A 14,710-nucleotide genomic window follows, 5' to 3' on the forward strand; every position below is an offset into this window, starting at 1 on the left:
TTCCTAATATCTTTGCACTTCTGATTCATCTTTTAACTCACTTTCCAGCTTTTATTTCCTTATGCTGTTCTCCAAAACATAAAGTAACTAATGGTGAGGCTTCCACTCATTCTTTTTTTCTTTCCATCTTTGCTAGTTTATAATTGACAAAAACCATATATATTTAAGGTGTAAGACTTGATTTTCCCCTTCTCCAGGCTTATTGATATAACTGACATATAACAGTGTATAAGTTTAAGGTGCAAAAATATAATGTTACATAGGGTATCCCAAAAAATGTATATATACTTTAACAGCTGATAGCTCAATTTTGAAAATGAAATATATTTTAATAAACACTACTTTTATAATTATGCAAAGTGTGTGTATACATTTTTGGGACACCCTATATGTGCATATTGTGAAATGATTATCACAAGTTTAGTTAGCATTCATCACCTCCCATAGTTACAAATTTTCTTTTTTTTCCCTTGTAATGAGATTTTTTAAGGTCTACTTTCTTAGCAACCAACTTGAAGTTTTTGATGTATGTTTCTGTTTGTTTTGTGAACAGGGAGTTTGACATTTGTAATAGTTTATCTGTAAATTAAATTTTTTTGTCATTAGTTTTTTGTTAAGTTCTACATTTCTACCTGTATATCTAATCTGTGTTGAAAGTACATATTTGCATCATTTGCTAAACCTGGTGTAATTTTGATAGTTCACCTTTATTCTTTCATTTTTCTTGAATCTTTGGTTTTGGTGGCCGTTAAATGGTTCACACAGTTCTATTCCATGACTTAACTCGCCTTCAATGACCTAATGGGAATGGAGATGCTTTCACTGCAAGTTAGACATTAAGGAGGTGCTACAGAGAGGTGTCTGTGGGTTCACCTCTTTTGAATCCTTGGCTCAATGGGATTTGCATTCAGATATGGAGTCACCTGAGCGGGACTATTGTTTTTTGGTAATTGCTTTTGACAGGGTCCCTGCTTCTTAACAGAAATCTGAGAGAAGCTGAATTTCTCATAGCCTTCTGAAACCTACTAGCTAGCTGGCAGGTGAACCAAAGAGAGCTATGGAGAAGTGACTTACAGGTCATGAAAACCTGAATGTTTTTAACTATATGAAAAGCCTTCTTGTCACATTTCCCCCTGATAATAGCATAATATATAGGGAAGATAAGTCAACTAAGGCTGGTAAAATCTCTAAATGTGAATGTTCCAGAGTTGTGGAAGTAATTTACAATATAAAAATGCCATGTTCCATATTTTCATCCTGCCCCCCTTATTTGCAATGCAGTCTTGCTAAATCTATGTGGTTCACTTGTGATCTCTAAAATGAACTCAGGCTTCCCTGTGTCTGGGCTGTGAGCACGTGGCAGGGATCCACATAGTGGTTTGAATTGTGCTAGAAGCTGTGGAGCTGCGCTCTTCAGCTTGTAGTTACTTAGAATGAGCCATTTATGAAACATTTTATACGTTGGGCAGGGACTAAAGTATGGGCTCTCTTGCTAAACCTCTCTAAAGAATTCTAGCATATCAGATTAGTTTGAAAAGGTTCCTTGGAAGACATCTGGTGAGTCCAAAATTATTTTATACTCTAAATTATAGACTCATAAAATAATCTATTCCAACCACTCAGCTGATTCCTAAGAATCTCTTCCGTAACACATCCACCAAAGATCATGCAGTCTCTTATTGATTTAGGGAGAAAGGAAGAGCGAGAGGAAGAGAGAGATAGAAACATCGATGAGAGACATCGACCAGCTGCCTCCTGCATGCCCTACTAGGGATCGAGCCCACAACCCGGGCATGTGTGATGACTGTGAATTGAACCTGGGACCTTTTGGTTCATAGGCCTACGCTCAAACACAGAGTCACATCGGCTGGGCTGAACACGCAGTCTTAATCTCTTCCAGTCTTAAACACTTCCCTTATGTTGAGACAGAAAGCTGTTACCTTGAACCTTTCATTCATTGGTGTTATTTCCTTGGAGCCATACAAAATATTCTAATCCGTGATGGACATTCATATATTTGAAAATAATTCTTATTGTCTCCTTGTATGTTTTTCTCCCCCAGGTGAAACTGTGGAACTTCCTACTCCCTTGAAATGATTTGGGTCCCCTTACCATCATAATCTGTCATCTGAAGGTACTTTCGTTTGTCCATATCCCATGACAACAAAAATGAATACAATATTCAGAGAAAGGACTAACCAGCACAGAGTGAATAGTATAAAAATAAAATTCCTGAAAACCTCCTCGCTTCCTGTCTTTGGAAAGTGCTCTTTACAAGTTCATAGTCCCATGCAATGGTGTCTTTCAGTCCTTATTCTCCTTGAAGTCTCGGCTATTTTATAACCATCCTTTCTTTTTGCAACTCATTCATTGTGCAGGTTTTCCCTATGTCTTCCTGCCTTAGTCCGTTTTCTCCTCCAACCTACTACGTATCACAGTGTGGTTCTTGCACCTGCACTGCACTAGCTCTACTTCTGCTAGCTCTGTCCTTGCTCCTTTGGGGAGCTCCTACTCTTAGGCCTTCAATTGTTACCGCCGTTGGACTGACTCCAGATCTCTCTTGAAAGATAAATATTATTGCTTGTCCCTTCAAACTCAATTTGTTGTTTCCTCCCTGTCCTACAAACTAGCTCCTAGTTTGTTATTGATTTTCTGTCAGCCAGTTTCAAAAGTTATGGAGTCAAAAATTTTTCCCCCTTACTCATATGTAGTCAGTCATCATGAAGTAGTGATTCTTCATTGAAAAAACATCTCACATCTCAACCTTCTGTTTATTCTCTTTCCACCACTTATTATTCCAAGCACCTCTTTTTTTAAAAAAAATATATTTTATTGACTTTTTACAGAGAAAGAGAGAGGGATAGAGAGTTAGAAACATCGATGATAGAGAAACATCGATCAGCTGCCTCTTGCACAACCCCCACTGGGGATGTGCCTGCAACCAAGGTACATGCCCTTGACCGGAATCGAACCCGGGACCTCTCAGTCCATAGGCCGACGCTCTATCCACTGAGCCAAACCGGTTTCGTCTCCAAACACCTCTTAACTAGATTTACTGCCTATGATGTTTTTCCCTTTCACTCTATTTTGCACAATCACAAAATTATCATTTTAGTAATGCAACCTTATTCCCTTGACTCTCCTTCACAAATACCTCAGAAAGCTTCCATTTGCCTGATGAGTATAATACAGATTCCAAGCTTGTGTTGCAAATCCTTTCAGAATCTTCTTTTAGCCCTCCTTTTCAAAATGATACCCCAGAATACCTCCCATAAACCTGCTGCAACAATTCCTTTGCCTTCTCCCCTAGAGCATGGCACAGCAGTCTTTAATCCCTTTGCCTTGTTTTTTTGTCTTTTTACATTATCAACATAGCAACATCTTGTCCATCTTTTGAGACATGTCATATACCATCATTCCCTTCCCCACAAAGATAATCTCTTTACCTTCTTATACCAAGAAGTTGATAACTTTTATTATATTGTCCATCTAAACTACATTCTGACACTTCAGTCTATTTTTTAAAAATTGTCATATTATGTCACTATATATGTTACAAGCAATTTAATTGCAGGAACTCTGACATTTTTTCCATATATCCCTTATTGCTAGAACAGTGCCTTAAAACATTAGGCCCACCATGAAAATTTTTGGTTGGTTGGTTAAGCTATCACAAATATAATATTTGTCAAAAAAATATTATACATGTATTTAATAAAAATGTTTTATTTCAGAAAGTATCCAGGCTTTCTTGACTAAGTAATATAAGTATCAACTTATAAAAAGATTAGAAACAGGTTTGTGGCTAAGAGGTCTAAAAATGGTGAAACTTTTAAAGAGTAGAAACTCTGCAGATATATAGATCATAAGCATTCTATAACTGTAATCCGTTTAAGCAATGGCTGGGACATGACTTGGTTCTGGGTGATAGGATCCATAGTAATCAGCTTTCCTTTCCTTTATCTTCACTCTCCCTCCTTTCATTGCACTTCCTTAGTTTAATTGCCTGTGTCCTTTTTTGCTTCTGCTTTTTTACGCTTGACTTGTGGTTCTTTCTTTCCTTTAACTTGGTCCTTTCCTTCACCACTTTTCTTGTTTTGGGCATCCGTTTCTTTTGTATCTTTAGTCTTTCCTGCATCTTCCTTTTCTTTGACCTGGTTTTCTTTAGCTTCAGAACTCTCGGTTTTTTCTTGAGCTTTTTGTCCTTGTGGTGTCCCACCCTCACTCTTTACTTTCCCTTTTGGTCCTTTTGGTGTTTTGGCCTCACTCGCCTTCACTTGAGATTCTGGTCCTTGTGGTGTTTTGGCCTCACTCTTCTTTACTTTAGATTTTGGTCCTTTTGGTGTTTTGGCCTCACTCTTCTTTACTTTAGATTTTGGTCCTTTTGGTGTTTTGGCCTCACTCTCCTTCACTTGAGATTCTGGTCCTTGTGGTGTTTCGGCCTCACTCGCCTTCACTTGAGATTCTGGTCCTTGTGGAGTTTTGGCCTTGATCTTCTTTACTTTAGATTTTGGTCCTTTTGGTGTTTTGGCCTCACTCTCCTTTTCTTGAGATGCTTGTCCTTGTGGTGTTTCCACCTCGCTCTCCTTTACTTGGGATGCTTGTCCTTGTGGTATTCCGGCCTCTCTCTCCTTTTCTTGGGCTTCCTCTCTTTTTGGCATTCCCATGTCACTCTCCTTTACCTTGGCCTCCATGTCTATCTTCCCTGTGTCCAAATCAGTGTCCTTTGCTTTTCTTTCTGACTCTGTTTCGTGCACCAAGGACTCATTAGAATCTGGGAATGAGATTTCCTTCTTTAGTGCTTCCTTGTTTTCTTCTTCGCTACTCTTAGACTTTGCGGTGCCTCCACTTTTTAGAATCGAGGCTCTGGGATCTGATTTCTTTGCAAGTTCTCCTTCCATGTAACCTGGAAATATAACTGAGCACACAACAAAAGTGCACAATTCAGGTAAGTACTTTCTCTCTATTCCTACTTCCCCCCCTGATATTGGTTTCTTTTCTTTCTTTCTTTTTTGTGTGTGTCTTAAAACTGACAGACTGGAGATAACTTGAGTTTTTCCTGAAAATATAAAATGGTGGAACGCTACACATGAAATGATATTAAGTGTTGATAACATTCCAGACTCTTTTGATAAATTGGAAGATTAATGAAAGATAAAGTAAAATGTAGTATAAGCGAGCTGACATTTGTTCAGTATGTTCTAGCAAATTAATTAATGCTGAATAATAGCTAAAGAAGGATGTATTCTGAAAAGAAATATAATTTAATTATATTAATTGTTTCTAAAGAAGCAATTGTGGAAAGAAGCAATATTGTTTCTTAAAATAGAAAAAGGAAATTCAAAATATACTTTTCGTATTAAATAAAAGCTCATCTCATTGTGCAAAAGTAATAATAGTGCTAGTTGATATTAACTAAGTGCTCACCACACACCAGGCACTCACTGTTCTGAGCACTTTATACACATTAACTCATGTAATCCTCACAATGACCATTTAGGATACGTACTATTATTACCCGCATTTTACAGATAAAGAAACTGAGGCACAGAAAGTTTAAATAAATGTGAATATGGTCACAAAATTAGCAGGTGGTAGAGCTAGGATTTGAACCGAGTAGTTAGACTCCAGAGTTCAGTTTTTAACCACTACTAACTACTAGATGGTTTCTTGCAATATTGGCTAACTCACTTTGCAAAAATTTCAGGTCCCTTTGATTATGTGTAGGCAAATCAGCTCTGCTGTCTTATTTATGTGTTACCTATAATGATTGAATTTGTTAGCTAGCTTTTAAAATTTTATTATTATTTTTTAGCAATTTGATTGTCTGAATTAAGAAAAACAAAATCTGTGCTACCACCAAGGAGAATTGTGTGGATTCATGCTATGGAGCAGAGGTGTGTCTTGCTTTGAAAAAAGCTAACATTTAATATTAATATAGTAGAAAGAATACTGAATTTAAAATCTGAGTCAGAACACCTGGGTTTAATATTCCTGCCAGTAGGGTTTATTTAGGTAAGTCAGTTAATCCCCAAAGACTCACACCTCATATTTAGTTTGTTTGCTCTGCCCACTTTGTAGAGTTAAGTTTTCTAGACAGATAGTTTAAGGAAAATGGCCTTTAGACTCAGACTAGTTCATATCTCAGCTCCATATCTAACTATGGTGGGTGACCTTTTGCAAACTTTACTTTCTTATCTGTAAAATGGAAGCAATAGTAGTAACTACTTCACAAAAGTGTTGTGAGGATTAAATAATATCATCTAAGTAAAGCACTCAGTACAGCGCATGGAACATAGTAAGTAGTCAATAAATATTGGCTATTACTACAACCAAATGAGACAGTACAGGCAAAAACCTTCTCTGAACTATTAAGACGAGTTATTTTAGTTCCCACCAAATAATTTAGAGGAATGATATATTACATTACAGTAAGACTTCTTGCATAATAACTAATTATTTGACTTTTTAAATATTAAATGCTTTTTTGGTACATTTAGAGTTTGTTGTTTGAAAAATTGACATATATAGAACTGTATTTTATTAAAAGTAAAAAGTGAGACACACCTGTATTAGATAAGGAGGTAACTATGAATCAAAATGGATGTCGTAGTCCAGTGTTTTCTATTTGACATTTTAAACTTTTGACACCAAAATAAAAATTATATATTTGAAACTCTGCATTAATGCTTTTTGAACTTATTTTTGGTGTATTTTCCTCACTAGTTCTTGTTCATTAAGATATGGAAACTAGATATTTTATTTTAGACAGACTCATTTCCAATTTTCCAATGGAAGTCAGTTGTACTATCTCCCTAGTCCTTCTGTACTGAGAAAAACAGCCCAGGATATCTTGCTATCTGTCAGTATCACCAGTGGACACAATGTGTTTGGGGTGTGGTGTAGAGTGAAGAGAGTGTATTTTTCCACCAAAGCTTCTAACTTTATGAATTCGATGGAAGGTACTTTGAAACAAACTGACTTTTCTTAGTTTATGAATAATTTTTAGTTTTACCATCTCTTCGGGGTAATTTGTTTCTTGTTTACTGTCATTTATACCACTGCATTACCCATTTTTAACCTAAATTTATCTCCTAAATAATATAGATTCTGTCAATCAAAATTAAGTATTCTAGGATTTAATGAAACAATCAGTGTCTATTTTAGCTACAATTTTGTAGAATTTATAAAATGTTTATTATTTTCCCATTACAAAATCCTTCTAGTCACTTCTAATAGGATCTTCATACCCTTGAGTGTTTTAATATTTTTGCCGCATGTTTTCGATCTCCAACTAAATGAACAGAAATTATATTTGCTGGGGATTTATTTTTTAGGAATCTAGCTATCCCATAAAGTGAGGTTCATTTTACTTCAATTTTGTATTATAGAAGGAAGGCACAAATCATCATTCCACCAAATCCTAAATTCCTCTCTCCCTTCTTCCAGATTTCTAGATGGTGCATCAACCTTTCCTTCCCCTTGGTGCTCATAAGCTCCATAATGCAAATCTTTGAAAATCCTGGCTAAGTGTCCATTCATAGCAGGTGCTAGCTTATACAACAAAATTCTAATAAAATTGAAAGATTTAATCAAGACCTTGACAATCATTGTAATGTATTCAGGCTGATTAAAAAGTTTAAATTGAAAAAATATTTTAATTGGATAAGTTTTGTTAAAGCTGAAAGATAACAAGAAATAACTATCACATTTAATAATTCTAATTGTATGATTCTTAAATAATGTAGAAAATGGACCAGGGGCTTCATTATAGGGAACTAATATTATTTGGTTCTTAATCTGGTGCCTGCCAGGGAGAGCACAATCAGATTGGGACTGTAGAAGATTTGAGAGATGAATCATACTAATTCTCAGGCCATAAACCAACATTTAAAAAGGTCACATACTTATTAGCTGAATACAGAGGACAGAAAATAAGGGACTCAACTCGAGAGATGATGAAATCTGATGGGCTGATTTGTCATAAATATGTCTTTGAATAAAGGAATTAAACCTTAACCCTCTTTTATTAAAAATATTAGCTGGGAAGATCATGTTTGAAACACTGTCAAATAACAATATATCTTTTAAAGTAAAGAAATGGAAAAGTTAAACTGATTGTATTTCTGGCAATTACAAAACATTTACTAAGAACTAATTCATTTCTAGGGAGGGAGTTGGCCTGTGAGCCTTTCTCATCGCCCCCTTCCTTTTTAAGGGAAATGCACTGTCTTATCACCTTCCCCATGTGGGGAGGGCACTTGAGGGAGCAGGCACCTCATGACTGCTCGAATGCCCATCTCTCCCAACTTCACGGCCTCTCCCCCAACCACAAGCCAACCCTCGTTCCAGTGGAAACTGAGGAAGAAGAGTGAGGTTTAATAAGGAACATGTTTTGTGTTTGTCAGTGGTTAGAATGTTTGAGATGCTTGAGTGTATCTCACTACATTTCAGTCTTGCTTCTTATGATATGTTTACAGAGTTTTAAAAATTACTTTTCTCTTTCATTTCATCTGATTGATTTCCTTGAAGAGCTGAGCCTACATTAAATAATCCTGACATAGAGAAATTTGAATTTAGAAAACAGTTAAAAGCCAAGCATCAATTTACATGGATGTCTTTTATTTTTAACCTTTTGTGTACATTTAACTTACCGCTTCTCTAGTAGATGCATATTTGTATTTACAAATATTTGCTTTATAGGTAAGGTTTCAGGAGTAATCACAGTAGAGGCATTTGTGGTTCCGTATAAGATGCAATATGTAGAGGTAGAAGGTGTGTTCACTTTGGGACAGGAAGCCCTGTGTTTGCATCCTGCTTTTTACCAACTCATTAACCTTGGGTAAATGTCTGAGCCAGTTTTCTGATCTGTAAAGTGGGGGATAATAATAGCTACCAAGCAGGGCTGTGGTGAGAATAAGAGATACTTACGGGGTTTGAAAATGCCTAGCACAGTGCACAGTATATAGTAGGTGTTCAATACCTATTATCCCTCGAAGTAAAGTTACTTAGCGGCAATAGAAAATAGATAAGATTTTGTCCTGAACTATTTTTTTTTTATTAATATGATACAGAAGGCTTTTACTTACAACTGAAAAAGAGTTTTAAATTACCGGCGAGCAACTAATGGAGTTCAGAACCCATCTTTCTTTCATTGTGTTTTGTTGGGAGTCAGTGAGGAGACTCTTCCAGAGCCAGGAAGGTGGCCAGAGATTGTGCCACTCTTTTGTATGAACTTCATCTCCTCTATAGCAATCTCTCCAGAAATAGTTATTTAAAGTATTGCTTCATTTTGGAGAATGGGGACATTTAAAATGGTCTTTGAAGCACAAGTATGTATTTTGGGAGTAGAAACAGGCCAGAAAATAACTATAAACAATGTAAAATATCACAAGAATAGATAAGGAACTTACCCACAGGCGATAATGCTAAAAATAAAACACAAAAGAAAGATTAGTGGGAATTTTCTAACTCAAGGAGAACCCAGCTCTAACGATACCCTTTGTAGGTAAATGTTCTGCAGGACCAGCAGGGGATGTGGAATCCTCCAGTAATTTCAGCCCCAGGAGTGCTGCTGGCCACGCTCCACATCCTGTCCACAGCGAAGGTGGTCTTTAGGGTGTCATTTAGTTAGTGTGTGGGACTGAATCCTTGATAAGCAATATCTGTTTTACTAATTTCCTACCTTCCCTTTGTAATTTCCTGCTTTCATAGTTTTTCACAAGTCAGTTTTTTTCCCCATTCTCCTTCAGATCAATTTGAAATGTGTGTTGCTGGTCAATTATCAAAATTGTGTCTTGTCCTGACACTTATTCTTTTTTTACATCCATAGCTAATTTATATCCTTTATTAATCTTTATTGTTGAAAGTATTACAAATGTCCCCTTCCCTCCCCCACTGACTCCTTCTAGATTACACTCGCTGCACTTCCCCCTTCCCCCCAGGCCTTTACCATCCTATTGTCTGTGTCCATATATGCATACAAGTCCTTTGGTTAATATCTTCCCACCCTCCCCACTTTCCCTCTGAGATTTGACAGTCTGTTCTATGCTTCTATGTCTTGGAATATATTTTGTTCATCAGTTTTTGTTCATTAGATTCTACATATAAGTAAGATCACATGATACTTCTCTTTCTTTTACTGGCTTATTTCACCTAACATACTCTCCAGTTCCCTCCATGCTGTCTCAAAGGGTAAGAGATCCTACTTTTTTACTGCTGCATAGTATTCCATGGTATAAATGTACCACTGGGAATATGTCCTAAAAAACCTGAAGAACCAATCAGAAAGAATATAGGCACCCCTATGTTCACAGCAGCACAATTTACAATAGCTAAGTTCTGGAAACAGCCCATGTGCCCATCAGTAGATGACTGACACCTATTCTTTTTATTTTATTTTATATATTTTATTGATTTTTTTACAGGGAGGAAGGGAGAGGGATAGAGAGTTAGAAACATTGGTGAGAGAGAAACATCGATCAGCTGCCTCCTGCACACCCGCTACTGGGGATGTGCCCACAACCAAGGTACATGCCCTTGACCGGAATTGAATCTGGGACCCTTCAGTCCTCAGGCTGACCCTCTATCCACTGAGCCAAACCAGTTAGGGCCCGACACCTATTCTTTACATCAGTTTTAGAGGATTTTCTTTTTTAGTACAAATTATTGATTGCCAGATTATAGCACAAGGAAAACAGGCTGTTTTGTGGTAGACTTGATGGGAATATATGCCAACAATCTTCTTTGGTAGTAAATAACCCAAATCAAATACAAGACCATTCTATTTTGTTATAAAATAAACATAGATAAGAGAGAATCAAAGTATGAGAATATCATTTAAGAAATATAGACTAAGTTAGAAGAATGTGGAATACAAAAAAATTTGGAAACAAAATCTCAAAGGTCCTGGATACAGAAATAGGAAAGGTAAGGAAATGATCCAAACTTACTGATTTTTCCAGAATCATCAACTGAAAGAGATAAAGACAAACACATCAGTAGATACTGGGCTTTCCTATATTTTTCATCCCAGGCCAGCAGGGGAAGGCAATTGGGGGGGACCAGGCCTTCAGGGGAGGGATGTTGGGGGTGACCAGGACGGCAGGGGAGGGCAGTTGGGGGGTGACCGGGCTGGCAGGGGAGGGTAGTTGGGGGCGGTCGGGCCAGCCGGGGAGCAGTTAGGTGTCAATCAGGATGGCAGGGGAGTGGTTAGAGGGTGATCAGGCTGGCAGGCAGGTGAGTGGTTGGGAGCCAGCAGTCCCGGATTGTGAGAGGGATGTCCAGCAGTTGGACATCTCTCAAGGGGTCCCAGATTGGAGAGGATATAGGCTGGGCTGAGGGACCCCCACCCCAGTGCATAAATTTTGTGTACCGGGCCTCTAGTTTAATATAATATGCTCAAGGTTCATTTATGTTGTTACAAATTGCAGATGTCCTCCTTTCGCATGGCTGAATAATATTCTATTGTGTATATATGGCACATATAATTGATCCATTCATCAGTTGATATAGACATTTAGGTTGTATCCATATTTTGGCTATTATGAATAATGCTATAATAAGTAAAGGAGTGCATACACCTTTTTAATACCCCATTTTCATTTCCTTTTTAAAAAATCTAACTTTATTGTTGAAAGCTTTACAAATGTTCTTTCTCCCCTCAATAACCCCCTCCTTCCCAACTCCTGGCCCCTCCCCAAGGCCTTTCTTTGGTGTACACTGGAAATTGCTGTACCATTTGGAGAACCTATTTTCTGGTGTTTTTTTTTGGTTTTGTTTTGTTGTTGTTTGTAAGTTTTATATCTTTGTTCAACAATCAGCATTAGCTATAGATTTTTGAAAGTGGTAGCCAACATGTAGACCTTGTTTAGTGAATCTTCATCCTCATTACATGTTCTGGACAACCACACCCAGATACATAAGGGACATTCCTTATTCCTTTGGCTGAGATAGCCTTGTTGAGCTTGGTGTCAATGCACACATCTGGAGTTCCCCATCTCCTTCATGACAAATTTCCAGATCTCTCTGAGTTCCTGTGGGGCACGCTTCTTAAAACCCACTCCATGGATGAGCTTGTGAGTGCTGATAGTGTGTTCTCTGGTCACTACTTTGTTGATGTCGAAAAGCCCTTCTTCTCACCCCCCTTCTAGGTGGGAGCCATTTTGCTGGGTCTAGGTTGTGAAGATTCTGGTAGTTCTATTTTTAATTATTGAGGAGCCTCAATATTGTTTTCCTTAGTGGCTGAACCAATTTACATTTCCACCAACAGTGTATAAGATTTTTCTTTTCTGCACATCTCTTCAACACTTATCTCTGTGTTCTTGACAATAGCCATTCTAACCCATGTGAGGTGATAACTCACTGTGGTTGGATTTGCATTTCCCTGATGATTAGTGATGCTGAAATCTTTTCATGTACCTGTTGTCCACTCGGATATCTTTGGCAAAATTTCTCTTCAGTTCCTCTTCCCATTTTTAAGTTGGATTGTTTTTTGATATTGAGTTGTATGAGTATTCTATTCTATTCTATTCTATTCTATTCTATTCTATTCTATTCTATTATTCTATTCTATTCTATTCTATTATTTCTGTTCTGTTCTATTAATTTTTTCTTTCACCATTTAAACCCCTCTATTCCCTCCTCCTCCTCCCTTGCACCTTCTGTCCCCCCACAATCACCACACTTTTGTCCATGTCCATGAGTTCTCTCTTTTTTGCTCAATTCCTCCACCCTCCATCCCAACACCACCACCCCTCCACCAGAGGTGTCTGTTTATTCTTTATCTATGACTCTATCTCTATTTTTACTGATAGTTCAATTTGTTCATTAAATTCCACATATGAGTGAAATCAATATTAACCCTTTATCTGAAATTAGTTTGTAAAAAATTTCTTCTATTCTGAAGATTGACTTTCATTTTGTTATTTCTTTTGCTATGCAGAAGCTCTTAAGTTTGATGTAGTCCCACTTATCTGTGTTTGCTTTTATTGTTTGTACTTTTTTTTTTTAGATGATAAGCCTCTTCACAGGTTTAGTGAAGCAATTCAAAGAAAACAAAAACAAAATTTATGTATATATTTAGAATATGAACCTGGCATACAGTAGCATTCAATAAATATTTTCTACCCAAAATGTCCTCCCAAATCTTGAGTTTATTCTTGGTGCTTTGGTACGTATCATGTCATCTGAAAATAATGGCAGTTTTATAATGTCCTTTCTAATTTAGATGCCTTTTATTTTTTCTTCTTGTCTGATCACTGAGGCTAGTACTTTCAGTACTATGTTGAATACAAATGGTGAAAGTTGACAACCTTGTCTTGCTCCAGTTTTTAGGGGAAATGGCTTTATTTTTTGCCCATTGAGTATGTAGGTTTTTCATATATGGCCTTTAATAGGTTGAGATATGCTCTCTCTATTACCACTTGGTTGAGAGTTTTTAAAAAAAATAAAAAATGGGTGTTGGATTTTATTAAATGCTTTTTTTTTTGCATCTATTGATATGATCATGTGATTTTTTAGTGTAATGTATCACATTTGTTAGTTTGTGGATATTGTACCAGCCTTGCATCCCCAAAATAAGTCCCACTTGGTCATGTTATATGATCTTTTTAATATATTCTTGGATCCATTTGCTAATATTTTGTTGAGGATTTCAGAATCTATGTTCATTGGGTATCTTGGTTTATAATTCTCTTTCTTTGTAGTGTCTTTATTTGATTTTGGAATTAGGATACTCTTAGCCTTGTAAAATGAGCTTTGGAGTCTTCCCTTCTCTTGAATATTTTGGCAGAGTTTGAGAAGGATAAGTGTTTATTTCTCTGAATATTTGGTAAAATTCACCTGCTAAGACATCCAGTCCAGGACTATTGTTTTTTCAGGAGTTTTTTGATTACTGCTTCAATTTTACTCATTGTAATCTGTCTATTCAGATTCTCTGATTCTTCCTGAATCAGTTTTGAAAGATTATATGTTTCTAGGAATTTATCCATTTTGTCCAGATTGTTCAATTTGTTGTTGTATAGTTGTTCATAATATTTTCTTACAATCCTTGAATTTCTTTTGTCAGTTTTACTTCTTACCTTTCATTTCTGATTTTATTTATTTGAGTCCTCTCTGTTTTTCTTAATAAGCTGGTTAAAGGTTTGTTTTTGGTTTCATTGATCTTTTTTATTGTTTTGTTAGACTCTTTTTTGTTTATTTCTGCTCTGATATTATTTCCTGCTTAGTAGTCACTTTGGACTTTGATGTTCCTTTAAGTATAAAGTTAGATTTTTGGGGAAAGCTTTTTCTTGTTTTTTGAGATATGCCTGGAATGCTAAGAATTTCCCTCTTAGAACTGCTTTCTTTGTGTCACATGGATTTTTGGTTGTTGTGTTCTCATTTTCACTTGTTTAAGGTAGCCTTTAACTTCTTCCTTGATTTTGTTGTTAACCCATTTAGTTTTTAGTACTCTATTATTTTGCCTACAGGTCTTTGGGTATTTTCCAGTTTTCTTCTTGCAATTGATTTCTAGTTTCATATGATTATGGTCAGAGATGCTTGATATGATTTCAATCTTCTTACATTGATTTATATTTACTTATTCAATTTGACGGGAGAGAGAGAGAGAGAGAGAGAGAGAGAGAGAGAGAGAGAGAGAGAGAGATCAGTGTGAGAGAGAAACATTGATCAATTGCATCCCGCATGCACCCTGGCTGAGGATTGAATC

The 14,710-nt window shown here is 36.6% G+C and overlaps 1 protein-coding gene across 1 annotated transcript in view; it reads right to left on the reverse strand.

Annotated features, from left to right (window-relative positions):
* Window positions 1-3,746: 3,746 nt before the first annotated feature.
* Window positions 3,747-14,710, reverse strand: part of TSBP1 (testis expressed basic protein 1) — a 73,408-nt gene continuing 62,444 nt past the window's right edge. The window contains exons 15-17 of the mRNA XM_054722309.1: window positions 10,953-10,973; window positions 9,414-9,428; window positions 3,747-4,918 (exon numbers count right to left, since the gene is read on the reverse strand). Of these exons, the coding sequence (XP_054578284.1) occupies window positions 3,999-4,918; window positions 9,414-9,428; window positions 10,953-10,973 (956 nt within the window). The 3' untranslated portion in view covers window positions 3,747-3,998. The remainder of the gene's footprint in view (window positions 4,919-9,413; window positions 9,429-10,952; window positions 10,974-14,710) is intronic.

Source organism: Eptesicus fuscus, chromosome 10 (genome assembly GCF_027574615.1).
Source record: "Eptesicus fuscus isolate TK198812 chromosome 10, DD_ASM_mEF_20220401, whole genome shotgun sequence".
NCBI classification, from domain to species: Eukaryota; Metazoa; Chordata; class Mammalia; order Chiroptera; family Vespertilionidae; genus Eptesicus; species Eptesicus fuscus.